Here is a 16991-nt window from a genome sequence, read left to right as displayed (position 1 = left end):
GACTCACGGACCGGTACCGGTCCGAGGCCCGGGGGTTGGGGACCGCTGTTTTAGGTAATACATTTGATCAGAACTCATTTTTATCAGGTAATTATACAATTTTGAGAATGTGTTTGCAACAGCTGACTTGAAAATGAAAATCTAAATAAAGCATGTGGATTTCTAACTGATTAGATAAAGAAACACGTGATTTGGCTTAAAATGCTGAATATATAAATTAACAAGGCAATAAGCAGGGGGCAAAGAAGATCAAGACCCCTACAAGTCATACTAACAGAAGCCTTTGTTAACATGGCCTAGGCCAGCAGAGGACAATGAGCTGGTTGGGTTGCAAGAAGAGAGCACAGGGGTCTCCTAGGAATAAATGTGCTAACAGACCACCCACCTCCCACCCACTGTCAGCACAAGCCTTGGGCTCAGCTGAGCGCTTAGGTTGACTTTTTCTCTGCAGGGGCAAACAAGGTCAGCAGAAGAAAAATAAAGTATGAATCTTAGAGATGGTTAAAAAAAACACAGTCAAGGTTTAATGGGGAAAATGAGGATGCAAAGATGTATTTAAAAAAAAGCCTGCCTCTTATTGCTTTACTGCATCTGACATTTGCTCTTGATTTTAGGATACTAAACAGATTAATACTTGACTGATGCCAGCAGGGGAATTTCCTCCAACAAGGAGAAGCTCAAAAGTCAAATTCAGCTAAAAAGCACCCTGGGTCCTGATTATTCATCTCTCTCTGTCGAAAATTACCAATCAATTATTAAACACAGAGCTGCAACAACTATTTAGTTCACCGGTCACCTTCTTTATATATATTTTTTGAAAAGGACAAAAGCTAACTTTCTTTCGCTGCTTTCTGGTATTTCATTGAATAACTACTTTTTAGTATTCCTGTAATTCTAAGCAGTTCATTTGTGAATCCAAATTAATGTCCATGCCAAATTTTAAACCTTCTCTGAAAGCATGGGTTCACTGGTGTGTTCTAAAGAAACAAAACAAGATTTGGTATTGCTTGTTTGCAACTTCTTTTTTATTCAAACTGGATAAGCAGCTGTGAAAAACGTAAAATACAAAGTCCATTACTTGATTTTGTTTCATTTGAAACTGACTAAAAGGAAATATAGTGCACTAGTCAGCCCAAAATAGCGCAAAGTGAGACATGGATCACAATTGGAGGTGCTCCTAGTGGTTTCCTCAGTAGACATTTAAAGTTAAAATATAGATTTGGTTTATCCATACTTGGTTAAAACCAATCAGCCATTACAGTAATGTGTGTCAATTTTGGATGCAGGTAATTAAACAAATGTACAAATATAAAGGAAATGCCATGCCCTTTTAATTATGCCACCAGCCTGTGAGATTTTCACCAAGAATATTGATTCCTCCTGGCATCATCAAATTAAGTTTGTGTCACTTTTGCATTTCTGTGTTTGTTCTGGGCCTCAATACTTCCATGCCCCCTTAAGCCCAGCCATTAAATGATTTATTAGAAAAACTACTTAGCTCCATCTCTGCTAGCCCGAAAAGGAAATGACAGTGTGGAATATTTTACTTCATACCAGCCTTGTCCAATCCCGAGCCCGCAGTCCCAAATCCCAGGTGTCACCAGTCTATTATTGCGGGGCTGCAGAGGTTATGGGCCCCCCGTCCACACACATGCACACATACACACACAACCATTTTTCACGTATTTCCATCTCATGTCAGATGTGAGCATTTGCTCTGCATTAGGCTCTCTGTGGATTTGCCTTGGACCATAATAATGGAAACACAAAAAAATATAATGGAAATGTGAAATTACATATAGAGTATGTTCCTTTCTGTGCACACATGTACACACACACACACACACACACATACAAAATATTGATGAGAAAAGCAACTGGAATAATGGAAAAATTGTATACACAACACATACCTCTTTCTCCCTCCTTCACTCTGCACCATCTGTATTTTTCACTCTCTTTGTCACACACCTACACACACATAGAGGTGTGTATAAATGTTAAATCCATAGCTAACCAGGCCAGTCTAATAGACCCTTATTCCTCTGATGCTTTATCAGCTCAATCACACAAACATTCAGCCCCAAAATAATGGCCTTTCTGTTTGCTGCCTCTTTCTGTGTGTGTGTGTGTGTGTGTGTGTGTGTGTGTGTGTGTGTGTGTGTGTGTGTGTGTGTGTGCGCGCGCGCGCACTTCTATCTAGGAGCTGTGCTGCACAGAATGTGTGCACTGCATACAGATCTGTCAGTAACGCCAGAAATGGCAATTGTTGGGTTGGGAAGCCCTGGACTTTTATTCATTCATTTATCCACCTGTCAGTCAAGCTGACTGCACATATTTGAAATTAATTAAAAGTTACAAATGAAAAAAAGCTACTGATTATGAGTAGTGGAGGAACACATTAATAAAAATAGGTAAAGTCTAGGTAGTCTGTTTGCAGTGTCCAAACGGTGCAACTTTGTGTGTGTTCTTCTCTCCAAAGGGGAAAATAAATAATAAAAAGTTTTTATTAACAAGGGTTTTATTTCACCATATTGTGAGAGTCTCTACTGATTTTAACTCATTTATGTTCATGTTAGTTTCTCTACTACAGTATCAGTGGGGAGGCAGGGAAAAGAAAAGACATATAAGTGGATATAAGTCTGATGGCATGGAAGTGAAGATGACGAAGTCAAAAATCCCTCATAAACTCCCCAAGCTTTAACTACTTGATTCAGCAGCAAATAATATATAAGGTAGGGATGTCACCAGAATGAATGCTAATGAATGAATATCGTTCAGTGCCAAATTCTAAAAACATGCCAACACAGTACGTATACGTACTGAGGAGAGTTTTTAAAAAAGTGTATACTTGGATACTAATTGATGCTAAAAATTACTATCAGATTAGATACTTGTTTACATCAGTGCCGTTTTGTGCCAGCTGAGACCACTAGCAGCTGAACGCATGAACAGCACCACAACAAACTTGGTAATTAATCTGGTCATTACGAAGAATTCAAGGTGTAATAAAAGCTCCCATTTCAACAACAGTTCAAAACAGTTATCATAAACATCAAGGTGGCTGGCACACACAATATAATTAGCGGTTTAACTATTAGCAACTACCCAGTTTACACATCTCTTATGTCTAAAAAATGTTATTTTTATCTTAAAGTCTCTGATTGAAGCTGAGAAAAGTCTTGCAGAAACAAACAAGGCTGTAGCTAAATGCCTATCGTATTTAGCTACAGACTTTTTCTAATCATTAGATTTTTCCTATCTTTATTTTAAACAAAAAAAATGGCAATTTTTTTTTCAGTGGTATCGATATTGGTATGGAGTCTTGAGTATTAGTAGCAAATTTGAAAATTCTAATCTTGTGACAATCCCAGTATGCAGCAAACTGTGCAGTTGTCTTCTGTATAAAATAACAGAAGAATGACAAAAATCTAAACAAACAAGCAAACAAAAACAGATCCCATGACAACAGGAAATGTGTCTTCACCTAACAGGGGCGGGTAGATGAGTGAATGAAAAGCTCTTGCTCCAAAAGCAGTCAACCTTGAGAAAAAAATTGTACAAAAATTTACTTTCCAGTCAAATAGTGTCCTTGGTAGTGATTTTTGATAAAGCAGAACATAAAAATATATAAATTTAAACAAAAAAATCAAAGAAAATGGGTGCCTTCAAAACAGAGATTGCCTATTTAACAGGTATCTGTCTTTGTCTCTTTGTCTTAGAGATTCACAGAAAGTAAAAACTGCATTCAAGCCATTTCGTAGGAGTGCTGAACAAATTGTGATTTAATTTGTTGACCTAATTACACCAACTCTCTGCAACCATGGAACTGATGATGGAAAGGTTCTATATATGCATCGAAATGCAGTTCTAATGCAGCCAGTAGATTCAATTCTTTAATACCGCTCCTTATTCGCCTTGATGCAAACTGAACTCTGGAGCTCAACCACAGCCATTGTGGGTATAGCTCTGGAATAATCTTAGATATCTCAACTTGGACCACACAAATGGCCTTGGTTACAATAATAAAAGGTCGAGGACGGTGACCCTTGCAGGTCAAAGTTCATGAATGTAAGAGGGTAGAGGTTATTATGAACTTCATGACATAAAAGCTAGACAGCTAGATGGAGAAATAAAAAACAGATGGATCAACAAAAAGCCATATCCTCATGATGCAGTTGTATTTGTTTTTGTCACACACACACACATATTGTACCCAGATTTGGGACCATGTGTTGAATGGGGATGTTGTGGTTGAGGTAATTGGTAATTTCTAACAACCACTAAAAACAACTGGTATTGAGCAGAGTTCAGAGAAACCCCAGTCTAACAAGCAGTCTGAGCTCAGACATTCCTACTCCTCAGTGGCCCACAGCAGACTTGCCAACTAAAGTGTAAAAATCCGCTTTTGAAACATGATCTATAAAGCATTGCGATGTTGGTGGGAGTCTGAAACAAGGGGTTTTCTGTCGAGACTGAGTGGGCCTCTGAAATTTTTCTGAGAAAAAAAATGTTTTACCAAAATGTGTCGTGAAAAACTCTGAGCTAAATCTCAATGTTATATTCTTGACCTAATTTTTCACAATTCTCCAGAAGACACGAGGATTAAAACCTACTCTAAATTGCTATTTTTATCAGCCTTTATTTGTAATTAAAAAAACATCATGATAAAAAAATTCCCTTATACCTCTCCATGAACACATACAGAAATGACTACTTCAATTGCTGGGGAAACATACACAAAATCAAGTAATTTTAAGTATTTTCTATAAAGATCACACAAATAAAAATAGGCAAAAACTATAAGTATGGCAGTTTATGTTCCCCTCAAGAATAAGAACCATGTTATGAAGCAACAAGGCAAGGAGACAACCAAAGAATCCAGACAAAAAAGTTATAACATGTGTAGACCATGTGTCTGGTGTGCACTACACAAGACATGCAAGCCATGGTTTCTTCTGTTGTGTGTCTATAAACAAGACTGTGGTTTGAAATTAAAAACAGGGCAAAAGTGTCTCAAAGTGCAATGCCATAAATGTAACAGGTCTGAAGTCAAAAAGCATTATCTTCACTCAGATGTCACTGGGTGAGTGTACTCGTTGAGTAGTCAGTCTGCTGGTGGTCCTTTTATAATTATAAAGAAGCTATTAGTGCAATGACATGAGTTGTTTTCCCTAAGCTTGTGGCTGTCCTTTTTCAGCATGCAAGGGTAGATTAGAAGACTTGTAGCCGTTTGCTGCCTGGAAGAATTGCAGCCTAGGGTTAGGGGTTGCTTTCATATGTTGCCTGTGGTACTTAAAAGAATAAATACCATTTGGTTTTCAGACTTTTTGTATTGAAAGGTATCAAAAGTTGGTTTAAGTGTCAGTTCACGTGACATCCTGGGATATAATGACATTGACCATCACAATCTTGATGGTCAAGATTGTATACTGGTTGTGTGATTGTTGGGGTTTCTTTCTAATATTGTAAGGTACCTTAGAATTTACCTTACAATATGAAGCGTCTATTGTTGTGAAATAAGCAATATAAATAAAATCGGATAAATTGAACTGAAATTAATTGGTTGTGAGAGCAGGTAATACTTTTTCTACAGACTTCTTTGTTGTTTTTCTTTTTTTCAGTTTTTGGTTCATCTTATTTATGGCTTATTCTTTGGTTAGGTGTGTTGGGAGATTTTAATTTACATTTTTCAGCAATACTATCCCTTGTTTCAGTCTTAATACACACCATATTTAGTGCAAGTTCAATGTGTGCAATATGCCTTTCTCGCAATATGCCTGAAACCGTGTCATCAATTTCTTTCTTCAGGTTGTTACTATTCTAGATATAAACACTTTTATTTACTTTTTAAACTGCAGAAAAATCTAACATCTTAATTCCTCTAAAGGTTGTCTTTATTGAACTTAATATATGCATTATTTGTTGGCCTAATCTTTAAAATTAGGTAATTAATAAAAATGTACAACAGAAGAATACTAGAGCTAGAGATAGAAGTAAATTTGAACATGGATCCGCAAATCCTGCTTTAACCTTTAGAAATACCAGGAAATACCATATTTGGAATTCCCAGGATCACTCTGATTGATCCTAGGGAAAATGAATAAATTTGGCAAGAATTCCCTGGAAACACAGGGACGTCAAATTTTTGTTCTCAACTAGACATGAGCAAAAGATTTTCAAGTTTATTTTGACTTCATCTACAAGATGTGCCTTGAATATAACTCAGGAGACATAATATCCACACATTTGATCTTTACAATAGGATTATTTTTTGTGTAGCTACAGCACAAACTTTGATTAAGAAACTATTTTGGTGTAACTCAATGCTTTAGGTTCATGACCTAGATAAAATGTAAAGACAGCTTAGAGGAAGAGCCTGGACCCAAATCAACAAGCTGAGCCCTAGTTCTCAAACTTTAACACAGAAGGAAAAAAACTTCCACAAACCAAATTTAACAAGCTAAAAAAAATCCAAAATAAAGCCGGGGGGTGTTTGTCTTGCTTTATGGTTGTCTTTCAACTGCCTGTGTCAGGCAGATTTCTCCTGTAAAAGACATCTTGCTCTCACTGTGTTCACTGTGGATAAACAGAGGTTCTGAACTCAACTGATTTGAGTTGGAACAAAACAATAAGACCTCCAGAAACCAGCAGTGAGGGAGTAGCTAGACAAACAAACTGAGGGCAGACATTGCGCTCAGCTATGGCCACAGAGGTTGTCAAGAGTACTCCTACACAGGATGAAAGGAAGATGCCCAAAAGGACGTGGAAGAAAAGTTAAGGGGGGAAATGTAGAAGGAGGAAGAAAGGTGCAAGGATATGAAATGTAGAAACTCCAGAATGCTTAAAGTAATGTGCAAAAACTACACATCACTAGTGTACCTTTAAAAATGTAGACAGATATTTTGATCTAAAATTCTAAAATGTAGACATTTTCAAAAAAAATTACTGATTATTGCTGATTAGATACAAGCATAGAGATAGAAGAAGTGATTAAAAAAAACAAAAACAAAAACAAAACAAGAACATATTGAAAAAAATAGTCTGGGAGAGAAGCAATCAAGCAGCCAATGAATGAAAGGAGAGATGGAAAGAAAAAGCGGAGGTGGACAGGAAGGAAAGAGGAGTACGAGTAGGGGAGGAAGGGGGGATGTCTGTGTGCATTTCTGCAAAGTGTGTGTGTGTGTGTGTGTGTGTGTGTGTGTGTGTGTGTGTGTGTGTGTGTGTGTGTGTGTGTGTGTGTAGGGGGCTCATTATTGACACCATGTGTTACCACAGGAACCTCCTTGGAAAAATATAAGCACCCAGGAAGATCAGGGAGCAAGAGAGAGATGAGAGACTGACATAGAGAGATAAAAAAAAAAACAGAGGTCATTCCAAAACCTTTGCAGCTGCAGATGTGTGTGTTTATGTGTGTAAGGGTCAGCAGCCTCTGGTTTTGTAGCAGCGTATCTGTATGTCAAACATGCTGTGTTTTTGCCACAAGTTCATAACATCAAATCCCCTAGCATGCATACATGGATTTGACTGTCTGCTTTACTAACCTTCTATCCAACACAGACATTTATGCATCAATATTTGAATGCACATTGTCTATTCAGTTGATAGGAATTTGAGAATCAGAAGAGTTCAGCTTCTTTAAAAAGAAAAAAACAATCGAAATAGGTACAACATTTCCTATTTTGAGGAAGATTATTTAGATAGTGTTTAATGCAAAACTCTAACTCTAAGTATCATGAACGCTCCTTGTTGAATGATATCCCAGGAAGAGTGCACTGTTTCTTTTTGTGGCATGCGCATCGCATGAAGTCCCACCCCATTATAAAAAGCTTGATCACCATGTTTCTGAATTACTGCTGTACCATTTGTGAAAACATTACACTCAACTGTCATTTTTTTTTTTACATTTTTGGACTTTTTATAAACCAAATACATAACTGGTTAGCTAAAGGAATAATATTACTCCACAGTGTAAACACTGAGTGAGTTGCATTTATTATAACCTTTACTTATTTGACTTGGAATTAAAGCTGAAAAAAAAAAACGGCATAACAAATTATAGTTCCTGCACACCTTTAGCTGTTTCCAGTACTATGTTTAATAGTTATGATGATTTTACTGTAAAACCCCCAACGAGTAACCCATTTTGTGCTCTTTACTCTTCAAGATAAGCTACCTGATAGACTGAAAGATTTTTTTCTACTGGAGAGCAATTTTACCCACACAGCAGCATTTGATGTGTCGAAATACCAAAAAAAAGGTTAGAGGAATGAAAGATGGGTAATTTGGGTAGTTATTTCTGCAATGCGCCTCTAAAATGTAAGTTGAAGTACTGGTATTACTACTTCACAGAACACTTTTTCTATTTTGACGCCTCTCAATGTGGGAAGTCGGTGCTATTAGAAGAATGCACCTGTATTAATTTCCATTATTTTCCCATGTATTCCTTGCTGCAGACACACTTGGTTATAGCGCAGCTCAGTGTAACCTAAATAAGTAATGTATTCAAAACAGTGGTAGGGGTTGCATTCCTAAAAACGTTGTCATCCAGTATTTTACAGTTTTTACAGTGTGTTGCGTCCTACAAATCTATGTCACAGTCTAGTTTATTTTTTAGGCACATTAAGCAGTCTGAGTGCTGCAGTTACTGCATACACACACACACCACACACTTACCAATTCATCAGCACATGCCCTGTTTGTTTCTGTGTCTAAGCCCACCACAGAATGGAGCTGGGCAGAGTAGCTATTGTGTCCCTGGTAGAATTAACTATTGATTTTCTCCTCAGCATTATCAATGCTGTTCTGACAACAAAACAGCAAAGAAACACTCACACACATGCACAGACCTAGATTTTTTTTTTCTGTGGAAGATGCGCTTTTTAGGAGGCGGCAAAGCCCCACGGGGAAGAACACAAGTCAAATATTAAAATCCTGCTGTAATAAGCATCGAACACATTCACAAACAATGATGCACACAAATAATCAAATATGCAAAGCTAACTGAATCAAATCTTCTGACAACCATATCACACATGCATTAGTGGAGACAATGTCCCACGTGTTTATCTATCACATGTTTATGCATTACTTCTAAAATAAGAAAAATGCAGCATATAAAGGTCTAAAGTTCAGTGAATGAATTACGAGTGCCTCAAAAGTATTATGGAAATAATTTGTGGAGTCGTTACTTACATAATTATTTCCAAAAAAAAAAGTCCTGCTAGTTTTCTTTACTTTTAAGAGATAGCATGTATCACTTAACAATGAATCCATAGTGTGACCTACAGCACTGTGCAAACATTTTAGATTTCTAAATCCACAAAAGATTTGTTTTTCTACATGCTGTGTGCCTTTTACAATTGGTGGTAAGGCTGGCAAGTAAACTGATGAAAGTAATTAATGCAATGCATGGTGAATACAATATTGATAACACTCATTCCATCCAAGTTTGTTGACAGCCGGCATAAAAAGGCAATGATAATAATCATGAGAAATCTTCTGGAGTGGAGTTACAGCCACATCAGGGTAGGTTGACAACAACAGTGAAAAAGTACAAGGAGGCATGGCACATGTACAAACCTTTGGGATACTGCTGCCACTGCCATGTACACCAGCATACGAGGAGTAAGATAAAAGAGAAAGTGGCAACAGAAAATGTTAAAGACAAGTCAAGAGACAGCATTACCAACAAAGACACTCCAGTGAATATAGCTCTAGGCCCAAAAGACAAGGACACTGTTGAAAAGAAGGATCAGAGAAATGCAGTGTTGTGGAGATATTTTGGCTTTTTAAAGTCTGGCGAGGAACAAAGTTGCAAGCACTGCAGATTATGGTAAAAACAAAGCTTATTTCTGAAGCATTTCCATCCTTTGGAGCACAAACAATGTTTACAAGACTTTACAGTTCCAGATCCAAGCAAGTGCTGGTGGTCCCCCTAAAACAACAATTGGGATATCTGCGCAACAACAAACCATAGTGTCCACTTTCTTCAGTTCAATACCTTAGTACACAAAAAAATAAAACAAACAAAACAAAACAAAGAGAGCTATAGTGGTATCAAAGATGTAACAGTCTACCTTAGTGCAAAACGCATGACACCAGTAAGCACAGTCAAAAATATAAGATATAACTGAGTTATTACAGTAGCTAACCCTCATTACCAACTCCCTGGCCATAAACATTTCTCTTAGATGGCAGTTCCTCAGTTATAGACAAAGTATAGAGAATCCACTAAAAATGAGCCGCAAAGTGCTATATGCTCTGCTACCACATTGGATTTGCGGTCAAGTCGGACATCAGAACCACATATAAGACTCAATGTCCAACTCACTGTCCATCATTGGAATCTGGAAAGTAAATGTCTTCGAGCTGGGTTGGCAAAGCCATTGTTTTAGGACTGAAGTCTTCATCACAACAGACACTGGTATAAGGACAGTGAACGCCACATCAGCAATTAAATCAGCAATCAACCTCATGATTGCTCACTTAGTAGTAAAAAGTAATCTTTAAGCTTGTTTGACATAGTGAATTTAATTCATCTCATGATATATTTTAATATCGATTGTTATGGAGAAAAAAGAACGCCCTAACTTTTTGTGTTTTGTTAAAGGCAAAAGGTGGTCAGACACAGGCTATTAGTTTTATTTAACTGTACAAGAGAGAGAATAAACTAATTCACATTTAAAACTTAAATCAGTCCGTGCAATTGACTGTGTCTCTCTTCTCCTGCAGCTTCCAGCTCTCTTCCACTTATTGATTGGAGGCATCCAGCTATGTTCCAACTTAGCACCTGCCTAAATTTAGCACCCAGACTCCTCCGAAGCACACAGAAACACAAACACCTGTTAGCGGAAATGTGATCTATGTTTTTGGCACAATGTCATTTATTAATTCTTGGCTACGGTGTCACAAGACACGAGTTGTTGTTGCAGTGGTGGTGAAGTGGATGGAGGCCTGATGATTGGTTGGAATGAACAAGAAATGTGAACTTTGGTAAGTGTAGTTGTTCCAATGTACAAAAACTCGCATGAGAAACACAGTGATTTCTCTTGTATTACACTATTCCTGTCAAAAGTTAGTAGAAATTGTAGAAAAGACAATTAAAAGCATAACATGTAATTGCAAGTTGTATAAAGCAAAAGGACATATGTATCTACATTCTGCATGCATCTACAGCTTTTATGACAGCACTTCCTAAACCCAAGCAAACTTTTTTGAATCATTCATATCTTCCTGCCTATTCTGCTTTTATTCTTCCCTGTACCTATCTTTCCTTCCTTTCTTCACTCCCTCTACCTTTATTTTCTAGGACACATTGATTATATTCACTGAATTTGGGTACCAGGCTGAGAAAAAGTGAGCTTCCCCCCCCCTGTGTATACCATCAAATCCATTCAGCTAAGCTCGGCTGCTCTCACATTAACATAGCAGAGTGAGATCAACATATTTTAGAAACGTTATAACGTTGGGATGAATTCACCTCATAAAAATGTTGATTTCTCTGATGAGCAGAAAAACCCATTCTGGATTCACATCGCCTTCATTGCGGCGCCTCTGGTGAGTTCACATCTCATCGCATTTGGCCCAGCTTGGTTAAATCCACATTACCATAAACTTATAAACACATCTGTAGTTGCTATGAAGAGACTTTTTTTTATCAGCAAATTAACTACTTGTTATATTTTTTGAAATAGATCCTGCCAAGGAGAAAATATATCACAGGATTAGTCTGCACCTTTAATTACACTTAAAGTGTGATAAACATCAACAGGGAAATCAATCAGTTTTCTCACTCTTCCTTACATTTTTGCATCTTGTCTAAGAGGCAGCATGGGGTTTCTGCAGGACAGTAGATTATGAGTAAGTCACATGAATTCACTGAATACAAATGCTGATTTCTCAGTTGGTTTACAAGCCTTGTCTGGATTCAATCCACACTAGTGTCTCTAGTGACTATACTTGACATCTATTCATGCAAATCAGGCTGGTAATACTCACATTAATACACACATAACTCCAACAAGTTAACTTTCTGGCAACTTCTCAGAACTTTTACATTTTTTTCCCCAGTGACAGCCACATATTCTTGACATTTTGCTATCTTTTATCAATACAGTTGTTTGGTTTGGTGCCAGAGTCCCATGCATCATACTGGCTCTCATCTGATAGAAAGTCAGAGTTTAAAACTTATATTGCAAGAAGACTCATGCTAAGTTATAAGAGTATATGAAATCAAGGAATGTGCAGGAGCAAAATAATTCAGAAGCATCCACCAACACAAAATTTCCACATATTAAAACCACATTAATGTTTTAGTGGAAAGAGGGGACCCAGTTACATACCCCTACCTGTCAGTATACCCTGGCAAACTAGAGAAAAAAAAGTATTCTCAAAGTGGTTAGTGAGTTTTTGCTGGAGATTTGTTGCATGTTGCCTGGTGAATTCGGTCGCAAAGAGCGTGCGACACCAAAAACCTTGTGATTCCTGGTGGTCAATAGCAGATTGGCATGGTCACCTGAAGTTTGCATGGAAAACCAACCAACTTGTCTGCAAACACTTGTCAGCTACTCACTGAGCTACAGCGAAACTTGTAAACGTGCACCCCAAACTTCAAAGTAAAAGTTGTACCTTACCAGTACAACCAATCCTTTTGAATGGTGCACTTTTACTTTGAAGGCAAACTCCGTTTCCAGTTTGCGCTGCAATTCTCACAGTTTCACTGCTACTTGATGAGTATTTGGCAACTGCAAACAACGCACTGTCTTACATGCAAATTACAGGCGACCACAGCAATCTGTTAATAATCAAGGCAGTTTTTGGTGCAAGTCCATATAGCTCTTTGCAGCCAATTTCACCTAGTGACTGCCAGCAGCCTCCAGCAACCACTCAGGGAATATAAATTATTTTAGAAGCAACGAGTGGTTTCCAGCAGGTCGCCGACCAGTCTCTAGGTCTGTGGCCTTAAACCACAGACCGATTTTTCATGTTTTGGCTGACCAGTGCATACTGTTTTTGCTAATAGCAATGTATTGGCATTAGTACTCAACATAATGTTCACTGATTATCACTTGCCAAAACCTCAGTGTTTTCTCATCAATCTGTTGATCTTTTTTCATTATTTCAATCACTTCATATAATATCAGCAAATAATGGTGGCTGTGAGACCCCGATTTCACGTTGTCTCAAAAAATTTCAACAAGCAAAGATAATAAATCAACAGTGAATCCAAGTTTAAGGGGGAAAAATACCCCAAAGTGTTTAACACTCAAAAGTCAATGCTGAGGCAACTAAGAGAAACAAACAAACAAACAGAAAAAATCCTCAGATTCAAATATTGATAGCTCATTATCGATGAAGAGAAATGTAGAGCATCACATTTTCCAGCTCACCCTCCCAACTTCAAACCAGTGAGAACAGCACAGACAAATCCTTTCATATGCCCTCAAAGCTGCGCAAAGATTTTTTTCTTCAGATACAAAAATCAGGAGAATACATCAGTTAAAACTAATCATTATTTATGTTCCACACTGAAGCTGAAAGGTCTGGTGTATTCTGCACCAGACTCTCCAGGAAATGTACTTGAACTTCCACTATGACCAAAAAATACCCATTATTTCCTGATCAACAAAAATGATCTCAGTTCTACCCTCTCACAGGCACAAAATAAATATTGGAGAATGACAAAATCTTCTTTTCCAATCAAGCTGTTGTTGTTTAGTGGCTAATGTAGTTTGGTTTCCTTGCTGAACATCTATACTTCAACCTCATCCTCTGTCTTATATCCTCTGAACCTTCTGTCTACCTGTTTCATCAGTCCACTCTCTATCACTCTTCTAGTTCTTAACAACTCTTAAACAGATCCCCCTTCCTCTCTCTTTCAGCTTGCCTCCTCCTTCTCTTCTCTTTCTGATTATCTCCTAGTGTCTCTCTGAGCTCTGTCGCTGATGGAGAGCATGCCTGGTTGACACGCCTGGTAATGAGGCTTCTTAAGCAGATGGCCTCTTCCACCCTCTTCAGCTCACTCTTTTTCCATCTCTCGCACACAAACAATATACAGAAACACATACATCCTGATGGCAGTCCCCATCCTCTTCTCTGCGGGAGGTCCAGAGCACTCCAGGTTTACAGACTAGTTGGAGATGGTTTGAAGAGGATAAATAGAAAAAAGCATGACTGGCAATACATTTGCTTCATCTTTCGAGCAACAGTCACCATCACCTCATACTGAAAAAAACATGCACATGCAAAGAACTTCTGCACGGACTCATGTTCAAACACCTGACTGATCAGCTCCCTGCACAGGATGCAACTATTTCATCTTTTCCAATCCAGTTTTAATGCATTTTGTGGATCTGTGAGATAATTTGCTTAACAACTCTTAGAAGCACTGCTTGCATGAATATTTTGACTCTTCTTGTGCACCATGTTATGTTGGTGGTTTTGTCTCAGCTGTCAATCCCCATCTCTGCTCAAGGCTTCGTTGCTCATTTTTCATTGTTGACTGTGTCAGGGCCCTAACACACACACACACACACACACACACACACACACACACACACACACACACACACACACACACACACACACACACATTAAATGAATTAATCTTTCATAGCCTTGCACACATACCAAGTAAAAAAGAGCAGTATTTCTTTCTCGAGTGCATTTCAGGGCACTTCTAATTAAAAATTTTATTCTTACTTCTATTAGACTATTAGATTTTTTTTCAGTTGGTGTCCACAGATGCAGATTGTTTAGTTTTTTGTTTGTTTAAAAAATGTTAGCATCAGTTTCCTATTATTTAGGACAATCTTTATATCACCAAAAATGTTCAAAAAAATGATTTTTTAGTACTGTATTAAGAGTATTGGTTCTGCAAACACATAATGTTTTAAAAAGATTTAGAGATGATTTTTCTAACCGTAAAGTTGTAATGGTATTCAATTAATCTCTGTTATATTGGGTTTTCTGACAAAATATTAAAGTCATACTGCAAAATCAATATGTGAAATAAAAACTAGCATGGCTTTTTAGTACATTCATTCATTTTTTTGAAGGAAGTGAAAATTAGAATTAGAAAAAAGCAGGACATAAACCGCAGTCTCCTGGGTGAAAGTGCTACTAGCCTTACTTTCCAGACTTTGTCAATGTTTTCTATGAGATCCCAGTGGCTTTGACCAAACAGTACTATTTTTTGCCCCTGAAGTGTGAATAAGTAAACTAGAAACTGCTGGTTTTCCCAGGTGAGGTCAACCGGCCCTGCCTAATGCTGTAACTTGCTAAGAGCCCTTAAAGCTGGGGCTGGAGGTGAGTTACAGAATAGAAAAAAAGAAGAAAAGAATGGTAAATGGCCTGTATTTATATAGCGCTTTACTAGTCCCTAAGGACCCCAAAGCGCTTTACATATCCAGTCATCCACCCATTCACTCACACATTCACACACTGTTGATGGCAAGCTACATTGTAGCCAGAGCCACCCTGGGGCGCACTGACAGAGGCGAGGCTGCCGGACACTGGCGCCACCGGGCCCGCTGACCAAAGAGACATTACTTTTAATAGTGCACATATGTTACGCGTTGCTACGGATGCGTAGGTCTTGTATTTGTGTGCTTAGATGTAAATGTGTCACGTTGTGCATCTACAAAGTATTGCCTATATACACATTGTCTATATTTACAGTGACACGAGACCAAAGAAATGTGACTTTTGATTGAAAATAAATAAATAAGTTTCTGATGATGTTGCAGTAGGTGGAACATAAACTTTATGAAAGAAAAAGAAGGACTCTATACTAGGAAGGCTGTATTTTGTGAAACTCAGTGACATGGATCATCATAAACTCAGTGTATGCTGTTTTGCAGCAGTAACTGCAAAAGAGCAAGCCAAGTGACATCTGTCTAACACATAACAGTACAGCTAAGCCAGGGTCAATTATGTTTAAGGTCAAGCACTTAATTTGATTTATGTAGCTAAAAATAATACGAAATCCACCAGTAAGTCTCTGACCCATTAAACTTGTGTTTCTCTTTTTTTTTTTCAATATCAGATTGAAGAGACAAAGCGGGCATAAATCCCACCATAAACATCTTTTCATCAAGTGCTAGTATTAACTTAGGGCTAAAGCAGACGGCTGTGCTCATTGACAAACGTGTTTAAATAGGCTTTGAATGATTTTCACATACTTTCCCCTCCCTTTTGTTTATTGAAAACAAAGTAAAGCTACAGCCAGTAAAGGCAGGCTTCTTCGCAACTAAACCGATACAAAATATACTGAACTGATAGCCGGAAGTTAAAAGGTGTAGCTAATTACTGACTGAGTGGTTCATTAAGGGACACGCTGAAACAGCCACAGCCGAATGAGCTCTGGGGGTTCTGTGTAAAGAACTCCAGCAGAGAGCGCCGGGTATCGGCGTATCGATTATCTATCAGTCGCTGATGACTTACCCCTCTGCTGGGCTTGGCAGTGTTGCCATAGCAACGCGGTCGTAAGTACGAGCAGAAGCAACTTCATTTTGTCCTGTCTGAGTTGCAATGGTGTAGCCTGCCGCGCGCGCGATGTGGGGTCCGCGGCGTCCTCTCGCGCGGCTCGATGTTGAGTTGAACGCCAGAAAAGTTTTAACAGAAGTTGATCCAAACTCTCTCTTCTTCTTCTTTTTCTTCTCCTCCTCCTCTTCCTCTCGTTTCTCCTCCTCTCTAAAAGTTGTGGCGGGAGCAAGGGTGGGGGAGATGGGAATGGAATATGAAACCTTCCTAGGGAGATGCAGGTGAAAAAAACAACAACACTACATCCAAATGAGCGGTCTTGTAACCAAAATGTGTTCTTCAAGACAAGAACACTCAGACAGATGCTACAAAGCCAGTGAAGTGTTACATCAGTTCTGAGAAGAGGAGAAGCAGAGGGAAAAGTTTGAAAAGTAGTGGTTCACAGACAGTACCAGAAAAGCCAGAAGTTCTGGTCCACACGTGTCCAGATGTGCTCTACTGTTCTA

At 38.3% G+C, this 16991-nt stretch overlaps 1 protein-coding gene across 1 annotated transcript in view; it reads right to left on the bottom strand.

The window, feature by feature from the left end:
• The window catches only part of lama2 (laminin, alpha 2), a 228005-nt gene extending 211118 nt beyond the window's left edge, over positions 1-16887 (bottom strand). The window contains exon 1 of the mRNA XM_013910321.1: positions 16447-16887. Within this exon, the coding sequence (XP_013765775.1) occupies positions 16447-16513 (67 nt within the window). The 5' untranslated portion in view covers positions 16514-16887. The remainder of the gene's footprint in view (positions 1-16446) is intronic.
• Positions 16888-16991: the final 104 nt, after the last annotated feature.

This window comes from Pundamilia nyererei, unplaced genomic scaffold (assembly GCF_000239375.1).
Source record: "Pundamilia nyererei isolate P.nyererei 1_Seehausen unplaced genomic scaffold, PunNye1.0 scaffold00041, whole genome shotgun sequence".
Lineage (NCBI taxonomy): Eukaryota > Metazoa > Chordata > Actinopteri > Cichliformes > Cichlidae > Pundamilia > Pundamilia nyererei.
This window is presented reverse-complemented; position numbering and strand designations above follow the sequence as displayed.